General features: G+C 42.1%; 1 protein-coding gene across 1 annotated transcript in view; it reads right to left on the bottom strand.

The window, feature by feature from the left end:
• The window catches only part of hip1rb (huntingtin interacting protein 1 related b), a 69,910-nt gene extending 67,936 nt beyond the window's left edge, over positions 1–1,974 (bottom strand). The window contains exon 1 of the mRNA XM_061902438.1: positions 1,703–1,974. Within this exon, the coding sequence (XP_061758422.1) occupies positions 1,703–1,783 (81 nt within the window). The 5' untranslated portion in view covers positions 1,784–1,974. The remainder of the gene's footprint in view (positions 1–1,702) is intronic.
• Positions 1,975–20,441: the final 18,467 nt, after the last annotated feature.

Below are 20,441 nucleotides of genomic sequence, written 5' to 3'. Positions count from 1 at the left end.
CCTCTCGGGATCTTTCTGTGTGGAGTTTGCATGTCCTCCCTGTGAATGAAGGGGTTCTCTCCGAGTACTCCGGCTTCCTCCCACCTCCAAAGACATGAACCTGGGGATAGGTTGATTGGCAACACTAAATTGGCCCTAGTGTGTGAATGTGAGTGTGAATTAGGGCTGGGCGATATTGCCTTTTTTTAATATCGCGATATTTTTAGGCCTTATCGCGATATACATTACGATATTTTACCTTGGCCTTGAATGATCACAACTAAGTCAATTAACCAAAATTGTATTTCTTAAAGTTATTAAGCAACGGCACAAACATTCAAGTAATTTCCAAAACAAAGTGCAAGATTGTCAGAGACATTTTAAGTGTCAAATAAAAATGAGCTGCATAATAGGAAATCAAATTGTATTAGTCCTTCACTATGTGGTCGGTTACGACGAACGTTATGAAATTCTCTTCATTCTCTAGCGAGTGACTTTTCAAATGATGCTACATATTAGCAGTAATGCTACTTTTTATAGCAACGCTTTTTCCCTCCACACTTGACAAATTACGGTTGTCCGTTCGACATTCCTACTTGAAGCCGAACCACCGCCAGACGATGGAAACCCTGCTGTTTTTATTGGGAATTAAGTCTTCCTTCATTTGTTACCAGATTTGCACCTTCTTTCTCTCGTACGGCTACGTTAGCAGCTAAAGTAGCCCAATATGCTACCTCTCTGCTCTACGAGGGCGGACACGTACATGACATATGACGTGACAGTATGTTACGTATGTAAGAATGTGCGCCTGCTTGTCTGTGAGAAGGAAAGAGCGAGAAGAGCCTTAAGTGTATGCTCGCAGCTAAAAGCAACTGCGTGAGAACGTGTACTCGAATATTACGATAGTCATTTTCTATATCGCACAGAGACAAACCCGCGATATATCGTATATATCGATATATCGCCCAGCCCTAATGTGAATGTGAATGTTGTCTGTCCATCTGTGTTGGCCCTGCGATGAGTTGGCGACTTGTCCAGGGTGTACCCCGCCTTCCGTCCGATTGTAGCTGAGATAGGCACCAGCGCCCCCCGCCACCCCAAAAGGGAATAAGCGGTAGAAAATGGATGGATGGATGTTTTAAATAGATGTGTCATGCGATGACTGAAAAATAGTACAAGTCAGGTGGAGGTAAGCAAATAACTTTTTTTCACACATGCTGGCTGGCGGCATGGAGTCTTTTTACTGTGTCAAATGTTCTGAGGAGGAGGCGGAAGAGAGCTGGTCAAACAGGATCAACAAGTTCTGCAGCATGATATAAATGATTCCCAAATATCCTGTTTTGTCTTGAAACGATTCAATAGGAGCCACCTGTTTTTGTGTCATTTCCATCCAATATTGTTATAGTTTATACCCATGACTGTCAACATTTGCATTGGAAAATGACGGACATTTAATGGAAAGTAAAGGGGAAAAAAGCAACCTTACCAAATGTGGATACAGTCAACCGGTGTGTTTTATTCCAATTAAAGTAAAATACAGGACATTAGTTCCCTTATATAGGAGGACGCTCACAGGTGAGTCCTCCATTTTGATTGATTAGTTAATTGAGCACACCGTCGGGAGCCGGTGTGCCACACAAGCACTTTTTTTAAACGCACACAGAACAAAACAAGTCAACCAATAAAAAGAATGACAGGTCATTTTTGTGTGTGTGTGTCTTACCTGCTGTTTGTCAAAGTGCTCCCTTTCGGCTCCGAGGCTGGCCTCAGTCCGCCTGGTCTTGACACGCGTCGAGAGGCTCATCCTCCACTTCCGTTAAAACGAATGGCCACAAAATATAAATGTAAGGTAGCAGAACAAGCACTACATAAAGATGGACAGGATGGCCGCGCAGTGAGCTCCGTCTCCGTTCCTTCCTTAGAGCCGCTGCTGAGACATTCCCAAGCCGCTTCTTCGGTGATGGAAGAGCGGCCAAAAAAAGCAGGAAATGCAGCCCGGGCACCCTGTGACGTAGCCTGAAGAGGCTCCTCCTACCACCATGACGTCATCGACCTCCTCAGACTTTACAATCGCTGGTGAAATCAAAGATTTACATTTTATTGCATGAATTAATGGGCTTCACGGTGGAAGAGGGGTTAGTGCGTCTGCCTCACAATACGAAGGTCCTGCACTCCTGGGTTCGAATCCAGGCTCGAGATATTTCTGTGTGGAGTTTGCATGTTCTCCCCGTGAATGCGTGGGTTCCCTCTGGGTACTCCGGCTTCTCCGGCTTCCTCCCACTTCCAAAGACATGCACTTGGGGATAGTTTGATTGGCAACACTAAATTGGCCCTAGTGTGTGAATGTGAGTGTGAATGTTGTCTGTCTATCTGTGTTGGCCCTGCGATGCGGTAGAGACTTGTCCAGGGTGTACCCTGCCTTCCGCTCGATTGTAGCTGAGATAGGCGCCAGCGCCCCCCGCGACCCCAAAAGGGAATAAGCGGTAGAAAATGGATGGATAGATGCATGAAATAATGGCAAAGAATCCAAATTGTTTCATGAGTTTTTCAATATTTTCTAGGTCAGTGGTTCTCAAATGGGGGTACGTGTACCCCTGGGGGTACATGAGATTTTTTTTAAATATTCTAAAAATAGCAACAATTCAAAAATTCTTTGTATATATATTTATTGAATCATACTTTAACAAAATATGAATGTAAGTTGTGAAAAGAAATGCAACAATACAATATTCAGTGTTGGCAGCTAGATTTTTTGTGGACGTGTTCCATAAATATTGATGTTGAAGATTTAATTTTTTTGTGAAGAAATGTTTATAATTTATTTCCTTAATCCAGATGGATCTCTATTACAATCCTCAAAGAGGGCACTTTAAGTTAATTATTACTTCTATATGTGGAAATCTTTATTTAGAATTGAATCACTTGTTTATTTTTCAACAAGTTTTTAAGTATTTTTATATCTTTTTTTCCAAACAGTTCAAGAAATACCACTACAAATGAGCAATATTTTGCACTGTTACAGTTGTGATCAAAATTATTCAACCCCCACACAATTTTGGTGTTTTAGCAAGTTGGACATTTATTCCGTATTTTGTTTATAGTCATATCAAATAAAGATGTGTCAAATAGACAAATGCAACTTAAATTGTAACACTGTATTTTACAAAATACCAAAAAAGGACATTTTTCTTAATATCTCATTGACAAAATTATTCAACCCCTTAGTTACTTAGTAGAACACCCTTTGGCAGTAATTACATCCTTCAAACGTGATACATAACCGGACACAAGCTTTTTGCAACGACCTACAGGTATTTTAGCCCATTCCTCTTGGGCAAACGCCTCTAGTTCATTCATATTCTTGCGCTTGTGTGCTGCAACTGCCTTCTTCACATCCCACCACAGGTTTTCTATAGGATTTAGGTCTGGCGACTGTGAAGGCCACTCCAGAGTCTTCCAGCCCTTCTTCTGCAACCACTCTGATGTTGATTTGGAGGTATGCTTGGGATGGTTGTCCTGTTGGAAGGTCCAACGTCTCCCAAGCCTCAGCTTGGTCACTGACTTCATGACATTTGCAGCTAATATATCCTGGTAGGAAATAGATTTCATAATGCCTTGAACGCGCTAGCGATTCCCGGTACCTGAGGCATAGAAACAGCCTCAGAGCATGATTGACCCCCCACCATGCTTAACAGTAGGCAAGGTGTTCTTCTCTTTGTAAGCTTCATTTTTTTTCTCCTCCAGACATAACGTTGATTCATAGGCCCAAAGAGTTCCACTTTTGTCTCATCACTCCATAGAACAGTTTCCAAAAACCTTTTGGGTTTGTCCAGATGATTTTTGGCATACTGAAGTCTATTTTTCTCGTGCCTGGTAGTCAGAAATGGGGTGCGCCTGGGAGTTCTGGCATGGAGGCCTTCATCTCGTAGTGCGCGCCTTATTGTCTGGGACGAAACCTGCGTTCCCCCCTCTGCAATGTCCTGTTGTAGTTCCTCAGCTGTTACCCGGGGGGTTTTCACCACTGTACGTTTCAAATACCGGACAGCAGTTGCACACAGCATCCTCTTTCTACCACGCCAGGTAGTGTTTCCACTGTGCCTTTAGCTTTAAACTTGCAAATTATGCTCCCAACTGTGTCTCTTGGAATGTGTAATGTCTTTGCTATTTTTTTTATATCCATATCCTTTCTTATGAAGAGAAATTACCTCCTCTCTTGACTTCTTTGACCACTCCCTGGACTTCACCATGTTGCAAAAACACCATTTACCATCTACAAGAAGCTGAGCGTCACAGTCTTTTTCAATCAGTTTAATTGTTGCTCGTTATGGTTTTAATCACATCTACAGGTGTTTTCAACACCTGATTGAAAAGACCTTATTCAAATTCTGTTCTTAAGAGTTATGATCTTCAAGGGGTTGAATAATTTTGTCAATGAGATATTAAGAGAAATGACACTGTTTGGTATGTTACAAAATATAATGTTGTAATTCAAGTTGCATTTGTCTATTTAATGCATCTTTGTTTGAGATGACTATAAACAAAGTACGGAATGTCCAACTTGCTAAAACACCAAAATTTTGTGGGGGTTAAATAATTTTGATCCCAACTGTATACAATTTAAAAAATCAGAAACTGATGACATAGTGCTGTATTTTACTTCTTTAGCTCATTTTTTTCAACCAAAAATGCGTTGCTCTGATTAGGGGGTACTTGAACTAAAAAAATGTTCACAGGGCGTACATCACTGAAAAAAGGTTGAGAACCACTGTTCTAGGTCAGTGATTCTCTTTTTTTTTCTTTTTCTTTTTTCTTACCGAGTACCACCATAGCCCATACTTGCCAACCTTGAGACCTCCGAATTCGGGAGATTGGAGGAGGGGGTTGAGGTGGGCGGGGTCAGGGTGGGCGGGGCGGGCCGGTGGCTGAGCTAAGGGCGAAGGAACATATTTACAGCTACAATTCACTGAAATTCAAGTATTTCTTATAGAAAGAACTTGAATACACCTCACGGCTTTTCTCGATTGCAGTCCTCTAATGCCAAGGATTCTGAACACACGCTGTAGTGAGTGACCCGCAAAACCCCTGCACCCAATTTCAACTGGTTCGCAGCGGGCTCTCCAGCCATTACTACGACACTCTGCAGTGAGTTCAGCGTATTTGGATCTCTTTCGCTCATTTGCTTCGTTGATTCGCCCCTCCCAGGGGACAGTCAGCTCCAGTAGCACCACTTGCTTGGTTAACTCCGATGTTAACACCATGTCTGGGCGAAGTGACGTGGTAGCAATATTGGCCGGGAACTTGAGTTGCCTTCCCAAGTCAACATGGAGCTGCCAGTCACGAGCGGTGGCGAAGAGCTCTCTTGAGAAGTTGGGCTGGCGGTTTGCGGTCCTGCTCTGATGAAGGTGATTGACTGCTTCGGGGCAGCCTGGGACTTGCTGTTTTGTATCACTGCGCAGATAGAATCCGCCAGGGCTTTTAAAACTTGGTCGTGGTGCCAGCGATACCGCCCCTCCCCTATAGTGCCTTTGGGCAACAACTCAGGATGTGCTCCAAGGTGCCCCTCCTCTGGCACAGTTTGCACTCCGGAGTGTCTGATAGGCTCCAGGTGTGCAGGTTGGCGGGGCATGGGAGGACATCGTACACAGACTGGATGAGAAATTTTGCGCGCAGAGGTTCAGCTCTCCAGTGCTCTGCTCAGGTGAGTTTTCGAGGTTCTGCATGCTCCCACCTTGTCCACGCCCCTTGTTTGGACATGCTGACCATCCGGCAGCAACGTTCGTCCTCCACCTCTGCACGGATCTTCTCTTGGACCAGTTGGCGCTTCTCCGTGCCACGGCCCCGGTCCAAGCGTGGCTTTGGAAAGCTGCCGAGGCCTGCCCTCCCCCTTGCCACAGTACCCAGCAAGGTTTTGTGCCTCAGCCGCGCCTCTGCTCTGCTTACGGCTTCTTGTGCCTGCCACTTCCTCCTGGTCTTAACAACGATTGCTGCCGAAGCGACTTTGACATCTGCGGAGTCCCTGTACATCATTACCTCTCTGGAGCGGTTGACCTTGAATTCCTCCAACAATCCCCTGAGAGGGAGCTGCAACTTGGTGGAATGGCAATAAAGAGCAATGCTGCTTAAGGACCGAGGGATCCCCAACCATCTCCTTAGGAACTGACTGATGGTCTTCTCTAGTACCTCAACCGTCGTCATTGGTACCTTGTAGATTAACAGAGGCCAGAGTATTCTAGGCAAGACTCTGTGTTGGTACATCCAGGCTTTAAACTTTCCTGGGAGACCAGATTTGTCGATGGCTGTGAGCCATGAGGTCAGGTCACTCTTTGCCTGCTGCAAAGCCACTGCGCCCTTCAGGGAGCTATGAAAGATCTTTTTTTATTTTATTTTTTTATTACTCATGAAAAAGGGACGTTTTTGTAATGAAAAAGGGAGGTTTTTGTGGTTGGTGCACTAATTGTAAGTTTATATTGTGTTTTTTATGTTGATTCAATAAAAAATATATATATATATATTATTATTTTTTTATTTATTTTATTTTTCATAAAATAAAAATGAATAAAAAATTATTCTGCGCCCCGGTACCAAACGGTACCGCGGCCCGGTGGTTGGGGACCACTGATGTAGGGTACACCGCTTGGGCCGGGAACCGAACCAGATCTTGCAGCTTTCACAACTTCCTTTACCTCTGCCAGGGTGGGTTCGTCACTGTTGAATTGGGACACTGGATCTGCTGGAGTCACCAGTGCCTCAGAAGGGCCAAGCTCTTGATTTCTTGAAAAATCACTGAAGGTGGCATTGAGATGATGGTCAATCTCTTCTACAGGGCAAGCGAAGTGACCACTTCACTTCTGGCCCAAAATCCTCTTAGTGAAGGTGAAGGGGTTGCCAATGAAGACGCTTCGCTTCCGTGCCCTTTCCTTTCCCCTCCTTCGGTGACATTCGGCCATCCTCAACGAGATGAGCTTCTTTCTTACAATGTTAGTGAGTTCCGACAGAGGAGGTCTCTCCTCTTCCTTGGCTGCCTTAAACTGACGTCTTAAGGATTTGATTCCTTGCCTCAACTCGCTTATCTTGACTTCCCGCCGATTGAGTTTTGCTGGGTTTCTAGAAGCTCCTTGCTTCTGTTCCACTCCAAAACGCTCACCTCCTATGCTCATTATGAGGGAGCACATGGTTTGGAGTTTCTGATCAGCGTCACCCTTCAAAATGGATTCCAGGGTTTCATCTACGTCCTCATCCAGCTTGATCCACTCCTTGTTGTTAGCGACAGGCCACTTCACCCGGCGGTGTTCTGATTTTCTGCTTGGTGGGGGGATACGTGTTGCTTGGAGGTTCCGGGTACTGTGGGTAGACTCCGGATCTGGCTCCTCCTCCGTCTGACCAAGTTCTGCAGCAGGCACAACAGGAACTGTTGCATCGGCTGCCGTTTCTGAGTGTCGCTTAACTTGTTCCCTCCCAAGGCAGGCCATCTTAGTCTGGTGGATCTTCAGACCTCTCGAGTTTTTGCAGACCTTACCGCATATGCAGACTGCGCTCATAATCCGTTGTCCGTTTGCTTGGGTCATAACCAGTAAATCCGTCCGGTTGGGATGCTCATCCTCCCCCCCTCTCCGGCATCCCTGGGGGTATTTTCCTGTAGTGTTCTTCGTAGCAAGATTTGGGTGCCCCCTCGCGGGAGCTGTAGGTCAGGGAGCTGGCCTTCCCTACCCCTGTTGCCGTCTCTCCGGGCTGTCCACTGTCTCTCCAGTTATCACCACTCTTTTCTTGGATGTCATCCAGCCTTTCCTGGAGGTCACTGGCTCAGCCAGATGTGATAGAACTTGAATACACCTCACGGGGATGCTTGGACACGTCATCAGTGATAAACCCAGGGTCATAGGGTGCTTCGGGTCTTTAATCATCACACACCCTTGCCTGGGCGACCCAGCCGGGGGGATACGAATTGCGATTCTCACGTTGTGCGATTCAGAATCGATTCTCTTTTTTTTAAAATCGTTGTTTTTTTTGTTTTTTTTTATCAATCCAACAAAACAATACACAACAATACCATAACAATCCGCCCGATTGTAGCTGAGATAGGCGCCAGCGCCCCCCGCGACCCCGAAAGGGAATAAGCGGTAGAAAATGGATGGATGGATGGATGGATGGATTCCAATTCCACAACCAAACCTGACCCAGCAACTGCAATAAACAGAGCAATTGAGAGGAGACACAAACACGACACAGAACCAACCAAAAGTAGTGAAACAAAATGATTATTAACAACAGTATCAATATTTGTTATAATTTTCCACATGGCAGTGATTAAAAATCCCTCATTGACATTATCATTAGACATTTGTAAAAATAAAAATAAAAGAACAATAGTGTCACAGTGGCTTACACTTGCATCGCATCTCATAAACTTGACAACACACTGTGTCTAATGTTTTCACAAAGATAAAATAAGTCATATTTTTGGTTCGTTTAAGAGTTAAAACAAATTTACATTATTTCAATCAGTTGATAAAACATTGTCCTTTACAATTATAAAAGCTTTTTAAAAATAAATCTACTACTCTGCTAGCATGTCAGCAGACTGGGGTAAATCCTGCTGAAATCCTATGTATTGAATGAAAGCAGTGTGTTGTCCTGAAGTTAATTGTTAATATAATTTACGTAATTACTTGATAATATATTTTTTAATTTTTTTATTAGTAACTGCAATGCTTTGATTTGGAGCTAAAGTTATTTGTATTTGTTGTGCGCTGTAATCGGTAAAAGGGAGTTAGATGATGTTACTTCCGCTAAATTACTTCCTGTTGGTTGACTTCCGGTATTTGTTCGAAAGCAAGACATACATGTTGCGGTCTTTTGTAAGTACTTTAAGTACAAAGCAGCGAAGAAGCAATGCAATAAGTCGTCTTTAATAAGTTAACAACATGTCAGACACGTTAAAAAAAAGTGTAATAGTGCCGATATGTTAAATATAATTGTCGAACTAGATACAATGTGTTCAAGTAATTCAGGCGGACGGGAGTCTCCCTCTGCTGGACATTTTCGGACATTACTGTTACATTTTCATATGTCATTGTAGAAAAATATGTACAGAGGCAATAAGTGTGTTGTGTTTCTTTGTTCTTTTCAGTTTTTCACCATCTTGTCTATGAAGAATTGTCAAAAGTAAATGGTCAAGGCTACAACGATGTTCTCTTCATTGACTCCAGTTTGGCTTGGTGTTGAGTTGGCGTTTTCACACGTCTCACGAGAACACTAAATACAGAATCGTTTTGAATCGGAAAAATATCGTTTTTGAATCGAGAATCGCGTTGAATAAAAAAAATCAATTTATAATCGAATCGCGACCCCACGAATCGATATTGAATCGAATCGTGGGACACCCAAAGATTCGCAGCCCCATAATACACACATATATATATAAGGCTGTCCTTTGTCACCGATTCTGTTCATAACATTTATGGACAGAATTTCTAGGTGCAGTCAGGGCGTTGAGAGGATTCGGTTTGGTGGCTGCAGGATTAGGTCTCTGCTTTTTGCAGATGATGTGGTCCTGATGGCGTCATCTGGCCAGGATCTTCATCTCACTGGATCGGTTCGAAGCCGAGTGGGAAGCGACCGGAATGGGAATCAGCACCTCCAAGTCCTAGTCCATGGTTCTCGCCCGGAAAAGGGTGGAGTGCCATCTCTGGGTTGGGGAGGAGATTTTGACCCAAGTGGAGGAGTACAAGTACCTCGGAGTCTTGTTCACGAGTGAGGGTAGAGTGGATCTTGAGATCGACAGGCGGATCGGTGCGGCGTCTTCAGTAATGCAGACATTGTATCGATCCGTTGTGGTGAAGAAGGAGCTGAGCCGGTCGATCTACGTTCCCATCCTCACCTATGGTCATGAGCTTTGGGTTATGACCTAAAGGACAAGATCACGGGTACAAGCGCCCCAAATTAGTTTCCTCCGCCGGGTGGCGGGGCTCTCCCTTGGAGATAGGGTGAGAAGCTCTGCCATTCGGGAGGAACTCAAAGTAAAGCCGCTGCTCCTTCACATGGACAGGAGCCAGTGGTTCGGGCATCTGGTCAGGATGCCACCCGAACGCCTCCTTACGGCGGTCTTTAGGGCACGTCCAATCAGTAGAAGGCCATGGGGAAGACCCAGGACACGTTGGGAAGACTATGTCTCCCGGCTGGCCTAGGAACGCTTCGGGATCCGTCGGGAAGAGCTGGACTAAGTGGATGGGGAGAGGAAAGTCTGGGCTTCTTTGCTTAGGCTGCTGCCCCCGTGACCCGACCTCGGATGGGCGGGGATGATGGATTTATACATATATATATATATATATATATATATATATATATATATATATATCATATTTCTATATATATATTTACATATACATATACACATTTATATAATACACATATATACATACATCTATATGTATAAATATATATATTTACACATATAAATGTATATATATACACACACACATATACATACAGTATATACTCATAAATATATATGTACATAAGCTTCACAGTGGAAGAGGGGTTAGTGCGTCCGCCTCACAATACGAAGGTCCTGAGTAGTCCTGGGCTCAATCCCAGGTTCGGGATCTTTCACTGTGGAGTTCGCATGTCCTCCCCGTGAATGCGTGGATTCCCTCCGGGTACTGCGGCTTCCTCCCACTTTCAAAGACATGCACCTGGGGATAGGTTGATTGGCAACACTAAATTGGTCCTGGTGTGTGAATGTGAGTGAGAATGTTGTCTGTCTATCTGTGTTGGCCCTGCGATGAGGAGGCGTCTTGTCCAGGGTGTACCCCGCCTTCCACCCGATTGTAGCTGAGATAGGCACCAGCGCCCCCCGCGACCCCAAAGGGAGTAAGCGGTAGAGAATGGATGGATGGATATATGCACACACACACACATATATATATATATATATATATATATATATATATATATATATATATATATATATATATATATATGTATATATATATGTATATATATGTGTATATATATATATGTATATATATATGTGTATATATATATGTGTATATATATATATATATATATATATATATATATATATATATATATATGTATATGTATACAGTTGTGATCAAATTTATTCAACCCCCACACAATTTTGGTGTTTTAGCAAGTAGGACATTCATTCCATATTTTGTTTATAGTCATATCAAATAAAGATGTATTAAATAGACAAATGCAACTTGAATTACAACATTATATTTTGTAACATACCAAACAGTGTCATTTCTCTTAATATCTCATTGAAAAAATTATTCAACCCCTTGAAGATCATAACTCTTAAGAACAGAATTTGAATAAGGTCTTTTCAATCAGGTGTTGAAAACAAAGAAAATAGACTCCAGTATGCCAAAAATCATCCGGACAAACCCAAAAGGTTTTGGGAAACTGTTCTATGGAGCGATGAGACAAAAGTGGAACTCTTTGGGCCTATGAATCAACGTTATGTCTGGAGGAGAAAAAATGAAGCTTACAAAGAGAAGAACACCTTGCCTACTGTTAAGCATGGTGGGGGGTCAATCATGCTCTGAGGCTGTTTCTCTGCCTCAGGTACCGGGAATCTCCAGTGCGTTCAAGGCATTATGAATTCTATTTCCTACCAGGATATATTAGCTGAAGTCAGTGACGAAGCTGAGGCTTGGGAGACGTTGGACCTTCCAACAGGACAACCATCCCAAGCATACCTCCAAATCAACATCAGAGTGGTTGCAGAAGAAGGGCTGGAAGACTCTGGAGTGGCCTTCACAGTCGCCAGACCTAAATCCTATAGAAAACCTGTGGTGGGACTTGAAGAAGGCAGTTGCAGCACGCAAGCCCAAGAATATGAATGAACTGGAGGCCTTTGCCCAAGAGGAATGGGCTAAAATACCTGTAGATCGTTGCAAGAAGCTTGTGTCCGGTTATGTATCACGTTTGAAGGATGTAATTACTGCCAAAGGGTGTTCTACTAAGTAACTAAGGGGTTGAATAATTTTGTCAATGAGATATTAAGAAAAATGTCCTTTTTTGGTATTTTGTAAAATACAGTGTTACAATTTAAGTTGCATTTGTCTATTTGACACATCTTTATTTGATATGACTAGAAACAAAATACGGAATAAATGTCCAACTTGCTAAAACACCGTCCTGGGTTCAATCCCAGGCTTGGGATCTTTCTGTGTGAAGTTTGCATGTTCTCCCCGTGAATGCTTGGGTTCCCTCCGGGTACTCCGGCTTCCTCCCACTTCCAAAGACATGCACCTGGGGATAGGTTGATTGGCAACACTAAATGGTCCCTAGTGTGTGAATGTGAGTGTGAATGTTGTCTGTCTATCTGTGTTGGCCCTGCGATGAATTGGCGACTTGTCCAGGGTGTACCCCGCCTTCCGCCAGATTGTAGCTGAGATAGGCGCCAGCGCCCCCCGCCACCCCAAAGGGAATAAGCGGTAGAAATCGATGGATGGATGGATATATGGGGCTTCACGGTGGCAGAGGGGTTAGTGCGTCTGCTTCACAATACGAAGGTCCTGCAGTCCTAGGTTCAATCCCAGGCACGGGATCTTTCTCACGCACTAATTGACTGAAAAAGTGTGAAGGAGGTCGTCATGGAAGTAAACAATTTATTCCTCACGCACTAATTGACTGAAAGAGCGCGCACTTGCTGTGTGCCGATGGGAAAATGCACTTTCAGACAATACGATATGCCTGAGCGACTAGGAGACACAGAGCGTAACAAGCGGTGGAAAATGGATTGGAAAGGAGAGATTTAAAAAAAATTATCATTTAAAAAAAAAATATATATATATATTTTTTTAAACTTGGAACTTCCCACGGGCCGTAGTTTGGGGACCTCTGATTTAAATAATCCTTTGGTAAACATGCAAATATGTTCCAAAGGAAATGCAACCCGACTGAGATGCAGTTGTGCTAACTCCTAGGCTATCTCGTGGCACTGCTGCTGCAAAAAAAAAAAAAAAATGTTAAACCATTTCTCTTTTCTAATGATGTGTCCCTGGTTGTTGAGTGAATGAACAACTGTCAACATGTTGGACTGGAATTTCACGTTACTTGAGGCGGGTAGATCAATGAAGCCCAGGCCCGGTTGGGAAAACAAAACAAAAGTCTAAACTGGCTTTTTCACATATTTTTCATTACAGACAGCTGATTATGACATCGGAATGGAGGACAGCTAGTGTTAGAGTAGTGTTTTTCAACCACTGTGCCGCGGCCGTTGGAGATTATCTCATTTTACCTATTTTGGTTAAAAATATGTTTTGCAAACCAGTAATAATAGTCTGCAAAATATGTGTTGTTGTTGAGTGTCGGTGCTGGAGCTAGAGCTTGGCAGAGTAACCGTGTAATACTCTTCCATATCAGTAGGTCGCAGCCGGTAGCTAACTGCTTTTTAGATGTCGTAAACAGCGGAAGGCAGGGTACAGGTAAAAGGGTGTCTAATGCTTAAGCCAAAAATAAACCAAAGGTTAGTGCATTGACGCCTAGGGAAGGCTATGTAGAACGAAACTAAAATTGAACTGGCTACTGTCATGATCCGTAGCCCGGATCATGTTTTGGTTAGTTATGTTCTGTTAGTTTTGGACTCCCTTAGTTCCTGTTTTTTGCACTCCTGGGTTTATTTTGGTCAGCATGGGGATTAATTGGGTTCATCTGCCTCTGGTTAGTGGTCCCACGCTCAGCTGCTGTCAACCACTAATCAGAGAGCTATTTATTCACCTCGCTCGCCACGCTCAGTCCGGCGTCATTGTTTGCTACAAGTGACAGGCACGTAGGTTCATGTCTTGTTTATATGTTCTTGAGTCCTGTGCTAAGTTTGTACCTTAGGTTCACGTGCGACCTTTGGTTTGCTTCCTGTTTTTTTTTTATGTGTTATGTTTTGCGAAGATTAAATCATATCCTATCTTCACGCTTTGTCCGGAGTTGTCCTTCTGCATCACGGAGCTGCGAACCCCCCTACGTGACAGCTACAAAGTAAACAAAAACAGAATGCTGGACGACAGCAAAGACTTACTGTGGAGCAAAGACGGCGTCCACTAATGTACATCCGAACATGACATGACAATCGACAATGTGCCCACAAAGAAGGATAAAAACAACGTAAATATTCTTGATTGCTAAAACAAAGTAAATGCGGGAAATATCGCTCAAAGGAAGACATGAAACTGCAAAAGGAAATTACCATAAAGAGAAAAAGCCACCAAAATAGGAGCGCAAGACAAGAACTAAAAGACTCATCATCGGCGGTCACTCGGAGCGAGTAAGACAATTCTCCTGGTAGGGGGGTATCCCTTTATGGAGGATGCCTGTGTGTGACTTTGTTTAACGTGGGGAGACTGGTGCACAGACAGTCACCACACGATCCTTGACAGATCTGGGTCAGGGTCCAGTGGCATGTAGTCCAAGACGACTGGGGACCCTTTTCAGCTGCAGCCTTCTTCCGCCATCCAGCTGTTGTGACGCTCCATAGGGTTAGCAATCATTCTCCGCCTGTTCCACTGTTGAGGTCTTGGGTTGTTATTTCCCCATAACTGGGCCCACATGCATGTGGGGGTGCCTTCTTCCGCCATCGCAGCCGTTGTGGTGGTTCTTACATCTACCGTCTTCCGCCTTCGCCGCCGTTGAGGTCTTCACCGTATCCCTGGATAGGGGGCAGTCAGGTACTAGGCCTTTCCCAAAGGCCACCTGGGGTAACAGTAGTAATGTTTAGTTGAGTTGAGTCTTTATTTGAAGGGACAATGCACAGAAACATTAAGCTTAAAGACAGATATGTTCTGTGCCAGATTGCTCATTTCCATCTGCAGTCACTGGCTACCTGAATTAAAGGGATACAAAAATCATCTATCATACAACCATACCTCATTTACATCATCACACAGAGACAATACATGCTCTTGTTAACATCTGTCATCATTTGTAAAAACAAGCATGATTTTAACAGACATACCTCACAATTTACCACAAAAATGCTGTCGTGGATAAATATAATACACCAGGGGTCACCAACCTTTTTGAAACCAAGAGCTACTTCTTGGGTACTGATTAATGCGAAGGGCTACCAGTTTGATACACACTTTAAAAAATTGCCAGAAATAGCCAATCTGCTCAATTTAACTTTGATAAATAAATCTATAGATATAAAAAAAATGGGTATTTCTGTCTGTCATTCCGTCGTACATTTTTTTTCCTTTTACGGAAGGTTTTTTGCAGAGAATAAATGATGAAAAAAACACTTAATTGAACGGTTTAAAAGAGGAAAAAAAACACGAAAAAAATTTAAATTAAATTTTGAAACATAGTTTATTTTCAATTTCAACACTTTAAAATTCAAAATTCAACCGAAAAAAAAGAAGAAACAAAACTAGCTAATTCGAATCTTTTTGAAAAAATAAAAAAAATAATTTACGGAATATCATTAGTACTTTTTCCTGATTAAGATTAATTTTAGGATTTTGATGACATGTTTTAAATAGGTTAAAATCCAATCTGCACTTTGTTAGAATATATAACAAATTGCACCAAGCTGTATTTCTAACAAAGACAAATCATTATTTCTTGTAGATTTTCCAGAACAAAAACTTTGAAATAAGATTTAAATTTGATTCTACTTATTTTCTAGATTTGCCAGAATATTTTTTGTGAATTTTAATCATACGTTTGAAGAAATATTTCATAAATATTCTTCGTTTAAAAAACAGAAGCTAAAATGAAGAATTAAATTAAATTGTATTTATTATTCTTTACAATAAAAAATAAATAAATTACTTGAACGTTGATTTAAATTGTCAGGAAAAAAGAGGAGGGAATTTAAAAGGTAAAAAGGTATATGTGTTTCAAAATCCTAAAATCATTTTTAAGTTTGTATTTTTTCTCTTAAATTGTCTTTCTGAAAGTTATAAGAAGCAAAGTAGAAAAAATACATGAATTTATTTAAACAAGTGAAGACCAAGTTTATAAAATATTTTCTTGGATTTTCAAATTCTATTTGAGTTTTGTCTCTCTTAGAATTAAAAATGTCAAGCAAAGCGAGACCAGCTTGCTAGTAAATAAATAGAATTTAAAAAATAGAGGTAGCTCACTGGTAAGTGCTGCTATTTGAGCAGTTTTAGAACAGGCCAGCGGGTGACTCATCTGGTTCATGACGGGCGACTTGGTGCCCGGGGGCACCGCGTTGGTGACCCCTGTAATACACATTAAGTTGATCTGTCAAACATAGTGCCCACCTTAGTGACCGTGTGAGCAGCTTTGAAGGGGTTATCCTCCTGAGCAGCTTTGAAGGGGTTATCCTCCTAATGCCCCAAGACCCCATAGAGGAGCCTCCACTGCGGGATGCACTTTAACGCTAGGCCCAGGACACAAAAAAGACTACACACAAGAAAACAGCAAAAAAGTCCAATAAATCAGGGCGTGTTGTGACAGGTGGTGACAGTACACCTACCTTGAGACAAGAGCTATATTGATGCATACTTGGTTATGCTGTAAAGTCATGTCCAACACTTGCGACAACGACTTTTTACTGTCAACTGAGTTTTGTTTTTTTGATGATTACTGCCAGTGGTGTGCCTCTGCATTTTTTTCAACACAAAAAAATGTGCCTCGGCTCAAAAAAGGTTGAAAAACACTGTGTTGGCGCCGTGTGCTCTTTCTGTCTGTCAAGTGCATGACGTCACTAAGGGGTTGACTCAAGGCCAAGTGCAAAAGTCAACTAGGGGAGGGACTTTCATCACACTCAGGTGTTGCTGAGCGGAGGCGCAACAGTTGTTGACTGTGCCAGTCTATTTTTTGGTTTGCTCCCGTTTCTTTTCCCTTTTGTTACAAAGTGAGTTTTATTTACGTGACTGTATGATGATAAAACATTTTTGTTAAACATGGACACTATTCTGGACATTGATAATTAGAGAAACTTAAAAAATATCTAAATATAAATATATATAAAAATATAAAAATATCTAAATATAAATTAAAATAGTTTAATTTATATTCGGCAACCAGTAGCAGATTAGGAATTTAATTGGTAAATGGGTTAGTCTATTTCCACATTCACCCATTCACACACTGATGGCGGGAGCTGTCATGCAAGGCCCTAACCACTACCCATCAGGAGCAAGGGTGAAGTGTCTTGCTCAAGGACACAGCAGACGTGACGAGGTTGGTAGATGTTGGGGATCGAACCAGGAACCCTCAGGTTGCTGGCACGGCCACTCTCCCAACAGCGCAACGCCGTCCCCAACCGCTACAGCTTGTATTTAGGTATTTATTGGAATTGGGGGGTTTAATCACCAAATGATTCCCGAGCTCAACCCACGCTGCTGCTTACTGCTGGAGCCTATCTCAGCTACAATCGGGCGGAAGGCGGAGTACACTCTGGACAAGTCGCCACCTCATCGCAGGGCCAACACAGATAGACAGACAACATTCACACTCACATTCACACACTAGGGACTTAATGGGAAGAATGAGCTTAGCAGACAGAAAATATGCAAATATCAGCCTTATTCAAGATATTTGATCTTACTTAGATTTCAGTTTTCTCAGTGTAGACCTCGAGAGTAACAAGCGGTTGCCTTGTTGCCTTTCCATTAAGAACAATAAATGTGTTTTTAGTATAAGTTTGCTGGTTTCAAGAAATGAAATGCTAAACAAATATCATTATGTCAAGATAATGACACTAGCATTTACTTCATTTAAGAATATTATTCAACATACAGAGCAAAAGGTCTCTTTTTTTTTAACCAAGAAAAGTGCACTTGTTATTAGTGAGAATCTACTGTGTCGTCAGGCCAGCAAAGTACTTGGAGATGGGGTTCCTGCAAATCTTAAAAAGTCTCTGTGGAGAGGCGGAGCCGGCAAACGAGCAGCGGGGCAGGGCACGCCGGTGCCCGGCCCAAGATGGCGGTGAGGAGGCGGGGACGGCGAGCGAACAGAGAGGCGGGGCACACTGGGAGCAACGCCGCAAACATGATCAGCTGAGCGGAATCATCTAATCTCCTCGCAAGGTGTAAAAGGGCTGCAGCGGAGAGAAGGGGGGAGAAGGAGACGGAAGCTGAACACGAGAGGAAAAGAGCGAGAGGCAGACAACGACGCAGCAAAGTAAAAATGGAAGCTGAAAGGTTTTATTGAAAGAATAAAACAAAAAGTCAAACTGCTCAAGTCATGTCCTTCCTTGGTGGTCCTGTGAACCCGCACGACGGTGAGAGTCAGTCACAGTCTCGAATCCAATAATCAGAATCCTAATATGGCGAAAATCTTTATGCTCTTTTGAGGTTGAAAATTTCAAGCATGTTGGGCTTACAGCTTATTGTTTTTACTTCAACTAATTCCTGCCTGGGGTATTGCAATGCACGTTTCCTGACTTGAAGGAGCTGCTTTTACTCATTTTAGTTTTGTCGGATTCATTGGAATGTATGTACTATGACATCACCAGGTGGCTTGGTACACACGTACCAGTAAACTAATAACATTTACCGTTAAATTACAGAGAAAAAAATGTTAGATTGTAAGTATGGGCATAAACCTCTACATAACAAGCTACATATTTAATGACAGATTTAAATGTAAAAATACAAAAACTAATACAATACCTCATATTTACCCTAAAATTACATATAAAACTGTTAGGATTGTCAGTATGGATGTACACTTTCATATAACATGCTACATATTTAATTGAAGACAATTGCCATCATATTACAGAGAAAAATGTTCAATTGTTTGTATGAGCATAAACCTTTATATACATATCTTTTTCAACTTGAATGTAAAAATACACATAAATATTACAAAAATAAGTTTTACATTAAAATTACATATAAAACTGTCAGATTGTTAGTATGGACATATACTTTTATACAAACCCCATTTCCATATGAGTTGGGAAATTGGGTTGGATGTAAATATAAACAGACTATAATAATTTGCAAATCATTTTCAACCCACATTCAGTTGAATATGCTACAAAGACAACATATTTGATGTTCAAACTCATAAACATTTTTTTTTCTGCAAATAATCATTACCTTTAGAATTTGATGCCAGCAACACGTGACGAAGAAGTTGGGAAAGGTGGCAATAAATACTGATAAAGTTGAGGAATGCTCATCAAACCCTTATTTGGAACATCCCACAGGTGTGCAGGCCAATTGGGAACAGGTGGGTGCCATGATTGGGTATAAAAACAGCTTCCCAAAAAATACTCAGTCTTTCACAAGAAAGGATGGGGCGAGGTACACTCCTTTGTCCACAACTGCGTGAGCAAGTAGTCAAACAGTTTAAGAACAACGTTTCTCAAAGTGCAATTGCAAGAAATTTAGGGATTTCAACATCTACGGTCCATAATATCATCAAAAGGTTCAGAGAATCTGGAGAAATCACTCCACGTAAGCGGCATGGCCGGAAACCAACATTGAATGACCGTGACTTTCGATCCTTCAGACGGCACTGTATCAAAAAATGACATCAATCTCTAAAGGATATCACCACATGGGCTCAGGAACACTTCAGAAAATCACTGTCACATCTGTAAGTGCAAGTTAAAGCTCTACTATGCAAAGCGAAAGCCATTTATCAACAACATCCAGAAACGGGCTCGAGATCATCTAAGATGGACTGATGCAAAGTGGGAAAGTGTTATGTGGTCTGAAGAGTTCTCATTTCAAATTGTTTTTGGAAATATTCGACATTGTGTCATCCGGACCAAAGGGGAAACGAACCATCCAGACTGTTAACGACGCAAAGTTCAAAAGCCAGCATCTGTGATGGTATGGGGGTGTATTAAGGCCCAAGGCATGGGTAACTTACACATCTGGGAAGGCACCATTAATGCTGCAAGGTACATACAGGTTTTGGAACAACATATGTTGCCATCCAATCAACGTTATCATGGACGCCCCTGCTTATTTCAGCAAGACAATGCCAAGCCACATTCAGCACGTGTTACAACAGCGTGGCTTCATAAAAAAAGAGTGCGGGTACTTTCCTGGCCCGCCTGCAGTCCAGACCTGTCTCCCATCGAAAATGTGTAGCGCATAATGAAGCGTAAAATACGACAGCGGAGACCCCAGTCTGTTGAACGACTGAAGCTCTACATAAAAGAAGAATGGGAAAGAATTCCACTTTCAAAGCTTCAACAATTAGTTTCCTCAGTTCCCAAACGTTTATTGAGTGTTGTTAAAAGAAAAGTTGATGTAACACAGTGGTGAACATGCCCTTTCCCAACTACTTTGGCATGTGTTGCAGCCATGAAATTCTAAGTTAATTATTATTTGCAAAAAAAAAAAAAAGTTTATGAGTTAGAACATCAAATATCTTGTCTTTGTAGTGCATTCAATTGAATATGGGTTGAAAAGGATTTGCAAATCATTGTATTCTGTTTATATTTACATCTAACACAATTTCCCAACTCATATGGAAACGGGGTTTGTATAACAAGC

The sequence above is a fragment of the Nerophis ophidion genome, linkage group LG01 (genome assembly GCF_033978795.1).
Source record: "Nerophis ophidion isolate RoL-2023_Sa linkage group LG01, RoL_Noph_v1.0, whole genome shotgun sequence".
Classification (NCBI taxonomy): Eukaryota; Metazoa; Chordata; class Actinopteri; order Syngnathiformes; family Syngnathidae; genus Nerophis; species Nerophis ophidion.
Note: the sequence above shows the minus strand (reverse complement) of the source record. Positions and strands in the feature narration are given on the sequence as shown.